This window comes from Dipodomys merriami, unplaced genomic scaffold (genome assembly GCF_024711535.1).
Source record: "Dipodomys merriami isolate MVZ:Mamm:240054 unplaced genomic scaffold, mDipMer1.0.p SCAF_2, whole genome shotgun sequence".
Classification (NCBI taxonomy): Eukaryota; Metazoa; Chordata; class Mammalia; order Rodentia; family Heteromyidae; genus Dipodomys; species Dipodomys merriami.
The window spans coordinates 44311512-44320981 of record NW_027203381.1 but is presented as its reverse complement, the minus strand read 5'-3'; the positions used below and the strand labels follow the sequence as shown (position 1 = coordinate 44320981).

General features: G+C 49.7%; 1 protein-coding gene across 4 annotated transcripts; it reads right to left on the bottom strand.

Annotated features, from left to right (window-relative positions):
- Nucleotides 1-406: 406 nt before the first annotated feature.
- Tgif1 (TGFB induced factor homeobox 1) lies at nucleotides 407-8783 on the bottom strand. 4 transcript variants are annotated; one of them, XM_070029500.1, is made up of 4 exons: nucleotides 7997-8104; nucleotides 7557-7742; nucleotides 2434-2660; nucleotides 407-1460 (listed from the first exon to the last, which is right to left on the bottom strand). In XM_070029500.1, exons 2-4 carry the CDS (start codon nucleotides 7570-7572, stop codon nucleotides 891-893), a joined length of 813 nt encoding a protein of 270 aa, XP_069885601.1. In that variant the 5' UTR covers nucleotides 7573-7742; nucleotides 7997-8104; the 3' UTR covers nucleotides 407-890. The 4 variants fall into 4 exon arrangements, with proteins under 4 accessions (XP_069885601.1, XP_069885602.1, XP_069885600.1 ...); XM_070029501.1 differs by lacking the exons at nucleotides 7557-7742; nucleotides 7997-8104 and adding an exon at nucleotides 8645-8783; XM_070029499.1 differs by lacking the exon at nucleotides 7997-8104 and having other exon boundaries at nucleotides 7557-7886.
- Between the last annotated feature and the right edge of the window lie 687 nt (nucleotides 8784-9470).

The following is a 9470-nucleotide window of genomic DNA, read 5'->3' as shown; positions in this document are numbered from 1 at the left end:
TAACCATTGCTTCAAGACTTTTCATTTATCATGACCAGGTTTGAAAATCCCTAGCAAAGATCACTAAGGATTGAGTGGCTAGCTAAACAATGATGAGGTGATTCATTCCAACTTGCAATTCAGCTCAAAGATTTGAGGGCCTGTTGTACCTCCTATCAAGAGTAAACACCACACATCCTGTTTATACATACTAGCTTCTTGTTCACCGGATATTTAAAAAGATGGTGGGGCACTCCTATAACTCACACCTCATTCTACCCCCAACTTCCTGATGGGGGCACTATATTCCTCCTTTATGTACCTTTTGGAAGCTGTACTGGAAATGTAACCCAGGGTCTTACAGGTAGAAATATTCCTACTCATTTTTAAGTGTTCCCTTCAACAAAATACTCTGCATTACAATAACTTTTAAAGAAAATACTTTATTACGCGTCATGAAAAAAAGGCATCAATCAACTAGATTCATACTTGTTTGAAAAAAAAACATTGAAAATTTATTAATTAAACAGTATGTGGACAACCTGTTCCACACAGGAATGGAAAGATGCTATAGGTTCTCTAAGTATTGCACAGTCTGAAAAACACCAACAAAAAGGGGGGGAAATAAAAAAAAATCACATGATATTGGGAAACAGCTCACATTATGAATAATCTACCAAGAAACATTAAAAAAAGAAAGAAAGAAAAAAAACCCTTTTGTTTCTACAGTAGCTCTGAGTTTATATTCTTGGAATGACGATATTCCATTGAAAACATCAGTAACAGGAAGCTTCATTTGAGCAATCCCATGTGCAAATATTAATAAAAAAATATATAAAATAATGCAATTCAACTCTTGCCATCACCCCGGCAATCACGTTTTGGAGAAGTGTTTTGCTTGCAAAAAGGGGTTAAGCTGTAAGCTTGGCCTGAAGCTCCATCTCAGCAGCCCGTTTGAGTGCAACATCCACTAGAAGCTGAAATCCACTAAAATCCTGGTTCAGGTCAGGCGGAGTAGGGGGAGGAGTGTTGAAAAGACCACTCTGTGTGTGTGTACTTTTACAAGCATCTTCTGGGTACATAAGTGAGGTTTCTGTGAAACTGCTGGCTGCTATCTGCTGGATATCTGTGCTATGTCCCACACCAACTGGCTGGCAGAGAGCCAGAGGCCCGTCTTTCAATGCAGTCACAGTGGTATGGCAGATCACCGATGGACGAGCCAAAACTGATCCCGGGGATGGGGGTTTCGGAGACAGTGATCTCCCTACCAGAGTTGGGTTAGGTCCAGCTGTGCAGGAATGAAATGGGCTTTCCTCTAGAGCTGGCATGAAGTTTTTGATGCCCATGGCAACCTCCACAGAGCTGGCTTCAGAAATTTTGGCCCCACGGCGGGAGATGGTGAACTGATTGGGATCTTTGCCATCCTTCCTCAGCATGTCTGGAAGGAGCCTGCGGCGGGCATTGATGAACCAGTTACACACCTGAAACCATAAGTATACATATGAATTTTCTCATTCACTCAGCAGCATTCTAACAAACACCTGACAGACATCAGTTCTCAATTACTGGACTTAATTCCCATTGGACACTGGTAGCTCACACCTATTATCCTAGCTACTCCAGAAGCAGAGATCTGAGGATCATGATATGAAGTCAGCCTAAGCAGAAAAGTCCCTCAGAAAAAGAAATGAGTAAAAAGCTGGAAGTGGAGCTATGGCTCAAGTAGCAAAATGCCAGCCTTGAGCACAAAAGCTAAGGAACATGGGCCGGGCCTTGAGTTCAGGCCCCTATACTGCCATATAAAGAAAGTATAAATTTTCAAACACCTGAAAAAAATGACTTTAAGGGGAAAACAGGTACCTTTAACACTCTCCATTTTAACCTATTACCTATTGCCCCAGCATTTAAGTTAATCAACTACAGGAATACTTGTCCTGTATGAAAAGTGCCACACCTCCCCAGTAACTGATTTTTCCCAGTTCAAATGACTTGTGTCAACAGACATAACATGAATGACCTCACCGAAGTCTGTCCTTGTTTAAATATCAAACCAGTTTCCTGGGCAATAGAATAAGGTTTAACCACCTTTTAAAAAAATGTTGGTTACATAAAAGAAGGCTCTTTTAGGCATTAAAGGAAATACTATCTGACAGATGACTGTCAAGTGTTTCTGTGTCCTCTAAGTAACCAGTTATTAGCTCCTAGTTTGATAAAGTTTACAAAGAAGAGATATTCCATTTTTTTAAATTGTGAATGGGTGGAGCTTAGTGACTGGACACACCAGAATGCTATAAAATGACTTTGAAAATAAAGGTGCATGCACAGGTTGGGGGGTGTAGCTCAGTGAAAGAGCATGCTTTCATTCTAGCATGTGCTAGCAAGCCCTAGATTATCCCCAGCATGCCAGATTGGGGGTGGACACTTTTACATGAACCTTGTGCTCTTTCTCCTCACCTGGAGTGTGGATAGGTGTGTCTGTTGGGACAGTAATGCTTTTTCTTGCTCAGAAGGATAGGCATTGTATCGGTGCTCATAGAGCCAGTCTCGAAGAATCTGAACAGACTCCCTGGGCAGGTTGCCCCGCCTTCTCCTCTTGCCTGAGCCAGTTGAGGAAGAGAGGTCCAGGGGGATGTCCATGCTGTCCTCATCCTCAGTCTCACTGCCAGATGCTGCAACAACACCTAGGAAAGGACAAAGGGCGGCTGTCACTTGCTTTCATCAGCAGGGTAACTATCCCAAACCTCATTTATCCTTGACCACCTGATGTCACTGTGTTTTTCAATTACTGAATACCATGCAAAGGGTGTGTGTGTGTGTGTGTGTGTGTGTCTGTGTGTGTGTGTGTGTGTGTGTGTCCAATGACAAGAGTCCTATAGAGTAATGAGACTCTGAAGTCAGATTCTCAAATCAATGGTCAGACATAGAGGTCAACTTCTCACACTCCTTTCCCATGATGCTCTCCCTTGGTGGGAGAGACAAACTACTGTGAAGTGAGTAAGTTGCCATGCATGTGAGACCAGGAGGTGCCGGGCAGTTGAAATAGGCCCTAACCATCTTTTCTTTGAGGTCACTGATAACTAGGAAAATCAATCTAGTGACTATCCTACATTTTAAATGTTTATTCTTCCTCCTTCCATAGGAGATTTGAAAAAGGGAAGATTATGTTTCTTCACTGATACAAGGAAGGAAATGGGATATTTCAATCATTCCCAGTGAAGTATTTTACATTTTCTGCTAGTTCCATGGTCATTTCTTGTTCTTATCTATGTTAATTCAAAATCGCATAATTTTAATAAACAACACTTAGACACTAACTGTAACCACTGCACTTTTCAGTTGTTCTACTTTATAAGTCAAAAGATGCCCTATGACTGAATAAAGATTAAAACCAAGTTTCAATTAACCATTTCATAGGTATCTAGAATACTAGTTATCCAGAGTTCAGTCTTAAATTCTTACATGACAAAAAACACTGAATATGCAAACACTCCAAAGGAAGCTCTCTGGGTGGAAAATAGTCTAATCTTGCCAGACATTTTAAGAATTCCCAAGTCATAAAGAAGATTTAAATCAGATCACATTCAATTAAAACTCAGACCAGCCTGACCCGTACACATTTAAATATCTTTATGAATTTAAAACAATTCTTCCTTGAAGACAGTCTAGAATTTATAAAAAAAATTGTCCAAAAGCAGTATTTCTTCATTAGGAGAAAAGAGTAAAGGTATACATTTTCACTCTATATACATTTTTTGTGTCCAGTACTGTTGTGATTGGGTTGAAAAATGACTCAGTCTTGGAGTCCTGTTTAAGTTGACTGTAACTTTACTTGGTGACACACTTTTTAGTTTGGACTACAGGGGGCAGAGGTGTTGAGGGAGGTCCAACAGGAAGAGCAAACCCTCCCAAGACAAAGTAAAGCAAGTTCTAACAAAAGAGGTGAATGGTTTTGCAAATTCACTGTAGCTCGAGGGGTAATAAACAGCCATAAAGAAGCCACACAAACATCTAACGCTTTAACTGCTGAACATTTGAAGCTTCCCTCCCCTGAAGATGTAAACTTTTTCTTAAAAGAAAAAAAAAAGAGCAAACTTAAAACTGAAACTTATTTTCACTGCTCCGTTGAAAAACTTTTCAAAACCCACACTGAAATCTGGGTGAAGTACTAATTTTAAAACAAAGTCCACTAAATTATACACTAGTTCCGGTTTCACCTTTGCTTGGATGGCAAAGGGAATTTCATTTTAAATGTGTCACAGGTTCATTGAATAACTGAAGCATACTTGAATAAACTCCCAACTCCCAAAAGGCCATTATCCCCCCCCAACTCCATCCCCACACATCTACCTTTTTTTTTAAAAAGAATCCAAAAGTGTGGAAATTTGTCCTTTCCACAGTAAATTCTCAATTAAGAGTTCGAAGCAAAAATAAGACACAATAAAACAACAACAAAACTCTGCTTAGTTTGGCCAGAAGCTCGGGTCTTTCAGATTAAGTGACACACCACCAAAACTCAGGGCGACTTTAAGCAGCTCATTAAAAATAATAATAATAATAAAAGGCCTCTGGACGCTTTCACAGCTATTTCCACTCCCCACCCCCAGCTGCAGGAGCAGGAAGTGCGGACTTGGGTGTCCGTGGGTCGGTCGGCCAGCTGACTTGCCCGGCCGCTCCGAGCACGTTCGCGGCTGTCAGGACTGTTTGCATGAACACTCCCCCCCACCCCCATGGTGGCTCCGCTTGGAAAAACAAAGACTTTTTCTCGTTACTCATTTCCTACTGTAACTGAGCTTTTGAAAAGTTTCCCGGTTACGACTTGTTTCCAAACGCCTAGCTCGGAACGAGAAAGAGAGAGAAAAAAAAAATGTGGTCGGAGCGGGTAGGGAATCACAAGCTCCTGACTCCATCCACACACAAGGAAATGTCGCCGGGAAAGCCACCGGGCCGCCGGGGACCCCAGCGCGCCCAACGCGCGCTTCCAATCGCCGAACCCGCAAGGCGAGGCGGGGGGGGGGGGGCGCAGAGGCCGCGGGTACCGTGGATTTTAAAAACACACTGCAGAGTTAGAAAAGAAAGAGGAAAAAAAAAAGAATCTGGGGGGCGGGGGAAGGAACGATCAAAGGAAAAGTTTCGGGAAAAGCAAGCCTAATCCAACGCAGCTCCCGCTCGGACTCTTTAAGCTAGAGGAACCGAGGTATTAAACTTGCCATGCGCATGGCCGGCCCCAGCCCCAGCGACCCCAAAGCAAGCGTTCAAGCTGGGGGCGGCGTATTTTCCCCGTCGAACCTTGTTCCTGCTTTTAAAGCCACCCTTAAGACTTTTGCACTGCAGTTTTTATCACACACCAGGGCTGGACGCACCCCAGCGACTGGCCAAGTGTCTTTGTTTTAAGGACAGTTTTAAAGATATCCAAGACTTGGCCCAGACAGACAATAGGCGGGACCGACTTCTCCGGCCCGGGCAGCCCCCCCCCCCCCCAGGTAGTCCAGACGCAGGCAGGGGGAGGTCAGGCAGCGGAGGCTAACGGGCAGAGGAGGAGCCCCACGAAGGAAAGCAGGAAAGCAGGCTGCTTTTGTTCCTGCCGGTAGTTCAAACCCCAAACTTGAGATCAGGCCGCAGACTGGTAGCACTTGGCACCGTGGAGGACCTCCGGGTCACCAAGGAGCTCCCGGTGGGCTGTGAATCGATCCCACACACTCAGGGGCCTGCACCCGATCCCAGACCAGGGGCCAGGGAAGCCTACGGAGAGAAAGGAACCCCGGCCACCCCCACCCCCCTCTCCACGGGCCGCCGAAAAAAGTTTCCCCTCTACACGTCACCTTTCATTGTTTCCATGAGTTGGCGCTGCTCGCGGGACCCCTGTGTGCCCGAAACTGGGGAACACGGAAAGCGTGTTTCCCAGCTTGGGCCTTCGAATGGGGGAGGGGGGCGCCCGAGAAGTGGGGGGGAGATCCTCGAGAGGGTGGGGGATGGGAGAGCCAGGGGCTTCGGGGGGCGGTACCCGAAGGGGGGAGGGGAAAGGGGTTCCGGAGGGAGCGCACAGACGCCCAGCCAGAGTAGGAACAATAGGGGTTCCCTTCCCCCCGCCGGAGCGCAGCGTTCGACCCGTTCCTCAAAACCAGAAACCCCCATTTTGCCGGAGCGCGCCACCGTCACGAGAACGGGTGCCTAGGGGCTTCGGATCTGTCACCCCCAGGGGCGACGTGACCGTGCGGGCGCGTCCCCGGCGCTCCCAGCGCGGCCCCGGCGCGGCGAGACGGCCCGGACTAAACTTTTTTTTTTTTAAATACCCCAAACTTTTAAGCGTCCCAGAATGCACCGCTCGGTCCTTGGGCAGGGGTGGGGGTCTCACTACCCAGAGCCCGGGTTTTCACTCTTCGGCGGGGAAGGGGGGGGGTGGTGGTGGACAGGGAAGTTGTACGTGTTTCAGAGTCTCGCACCGAATCTCAACAGAACTCTAAGTTAAAAATTCACAAAGGGACCCCAAAGCCCCCCCCCTCCCCAACCCCCCTGCTGGATGAGGAATGGCAAGCCGCGGGACGAGTCTGAAAGAATGCAGTCACAAACTCGAGGAAGCTTCTGGGCATGCGCAGCTGCGTCGAACCCCCCCCCCCCCCCCATCTCCAGCAAGCTTTCCGGAGCGATTAACTTCTGTTTTGAACCACTCGACATAAATCACAACAGAAAAGCCAACTCCAGTCCACGACAGAGCACTCGGGGGACCTCCCAGCCAGGGACTCCAAAGTTAACTTCAAAAAGGGGACTTCAGTCTTTGACCTTTCAGGGTTCCTTCCTCCCTCGTATTTTTTGTTTTTTAAACCAGACGGACGGCAAGTTTTAGTTGTACAGCTTCCAGGACGCTGCGTGGAAACAATGACAGCCTGGCTCCCGACACTTACAACCAAGTCCGCTGGTCGTACTTGGACGCGTCCTGACTGCACACCGGCCCAGCGTCCTAACTCCTCATCTTGCCCAAAATGGATCGTGGGAAAACTCTCAGAGACGGAGAAAAACAATGTTTCTGAGAGTCTAGAGTTCCAAAATTGAGTACATTCCAGGGCGCAGTGCGGGGTCCCAGCCCACCTTCCTTCAGTTGTGGAAAAGCTCAGATCCTTGAGAGTATGGGGGTCTAAGGGAGAACTTTCAGACAAAAGTGGGGGAGTGACTCCCCACTAAAACATGAGGTGCGGGGTACCCCAGACACCGACTTGCACCCCCCTCCCGCCCCAGAGACAGAGCTATAGAAGCCACGCGGCTGGGCTGAGCATGGGGTGTCGGCGGAGACAATGAAACTTGGAGGCGCACAAACAAGGCTCTGAACATGTTTCTTGACAACGTGCCAGCAGCGTGGAGAGGCTCGTCTCCCCACAACAGCCCCTCGTGTGGTGTCTGGAAGGAAAACAGCAACTGCCATTCCAGACACAGCCCCAACAAAGGGAACGGCCAACCGCTCCAGCCCGAGCCTCTGGGCGGAAAAGTACACCCAAGTCACTCTCGCCTGGCGCCCAACGGGGCCAGCACGTTGTCCCCCGGCCTCGCGCCCAGGGTGCGCGGAAGCCTGCGGCGTGCTGCCTTACCTTTCTTGCTTTTCATTCTGGAACTCCCCTCCCAGATCCAGGCGATCCTGGGGTCTCGAGGGGCCAGGAGGGAGGCCACAGGGGGACAAGGGATCGTCCTCCTTCGCCGCCGACTTTCCCGTAACTTATAGGACGTGCTCCCGCCGTAATTGCTAAACAAGGCGCTCGGATCCCAGGCGCCAGCTCCTGGGGCGGAATTCAAGTGACACTTGGGCTTCCTCCGGTCGGGATCTTCTGGCAGCGGGCCGGGGGCTCTCCCACGCCCAACTCGCTCCCCTCCCCACCCCGCTCCTTTGTTCCTCGCTCCTGAACGGCGCACCTCGGCGCTGTCACAGAGGCAAAGAGGGAAGGTACCGGAGGTCCTGCCTCCGCCCCCAGCCGCCCGCCCCGTCCCCCCCCCCCGCCCGCCTCTGGGCTCCTCCGCCCCTCCCCCCCCGCACCTTCCAGCCCGGGTGAACCGGACCGAGCACCGCGACCGCTAGGAGCCCGCTTCTACGCGGGGGTGGCCGAGGCCAGAAACACGATCCTTCCTGTCTGCGGCGCGCGCACCGCCCGCATCCCTCGCCCCTCGGCGGAGACACCAGCCCGGGCGTTCCAGGTTTCTCCTTTGGGCCTTTCTTCCCGGGGGCTGGCGAAGAGTGCGTTTGGTTAGGAAATAGCAACAGATGGGGGGGGGGGTGGCAGGACGTATCCTCCCCTCCCCTCCCCCACCCCCGGGAAGGAAAAGCTCCCCGGCTTGTTTTTTGACAGCTGCCCTCAAAGTCCGCAGACTCTACCGTAGCCACTGAAGACAGCCGTTTCGGATTCAAGGGGCGGGGCACGAGGGGAAAAGTATTCGGGACAAGAACCAACTTCTTCTAGAATGTGCGGCTGCCATTGACACGCGGGCGCGGCGCGGCGCACCCTGCTCCCCGCACTTTTCCTCCAACCCGGACAGTGGGGCGCGCGGGGGGGGGGGCGCGAGCCATAAGGCATCCTCCTGCCCGGGCGAATGTCTGTCCCCCCAGGCTAAAGCTGCGAGTTCCGGAATGGATTGCAAAGCAGTTTCGAAATCTAACACGTTGCGAAGAGACACTTGTCATACTCACATGCTCTTTAAACTGTCGCGGCCGGGAGACAAACGGGGCGCGCGCCCGCCCCTCGGCGACCCGGCCAGAACCCTCCACACACCTCCCAACCCCAGCAGCTGTCGGCTCTGTAGGAAAGGGGGCGACCACGCCGTGACTGCTCATCCGTGTTGGTAAACAGTCTACTTTCAGGACTTAAACCCGCTAGGAGACCCTTCCCCCCCCCTCGGTGTTTCAAACAGAAACTAGCCATTAAGTAAACACATGTGCCTATTGGTCTATTTTGGTTGAGGGTTTTGGAGGACTCCAGCAGCAGTTCCTTGATGCAATCCCCCCTTTTAAAAAGTCAGCTGCTGTTCGGTGAGATTTCAAAACACCTCTGGGTCTATTTTTTTGTAGGGCCATTTTTTTTTTTTTGGATGTTGAAGTAAAGTGACAGAACTGTCAAAATGCCACTAGAATTGAGAGAGAGGAAAGACGAACATGAAGAAAGGAAGAGAAAGGAATAAAAAAGAAAGGAAAGAAGGAAGGAAAGAAAAAGAAAGAAAGAAAGAAAGAAAGAAAGAAAGAAAGAAAGAAAGAAAGAAAGAAAGAAAGAAAGAAAATCCACAAGTCTCGGCTCTGGGTGGTTGTCTTTTCAGCAACCTTGATGGGGACCCCGCCGTGGACTAGGTTTAAGCCCGGGGCGGCCCGGGGATGACGAGCTAGACTTTAGAGCCTCTGTTTTAGGATTGCGCTGAAAAACGAAAGCCAGCCTCCCCCGCGTCCCTTCCCCGAGACACCCCCACCCTGGGTGTGCGCTAAGGCCGGCGTTGTTTAAAAAGCATGGGTGGTTTTTCCAATTACA

Excerpts from the sequence above, each read along its gene's own strand:
- Tgif1 (XM_070029500.1), bottom strand. Across the intron at positions 1,461-2,433 it reads CACACCTATCCACACTCCAG|GTGTGTAACTGGTTCATCAA; the intron begins GTGAGGAGAAAG and ends TTATGGTTTCAG.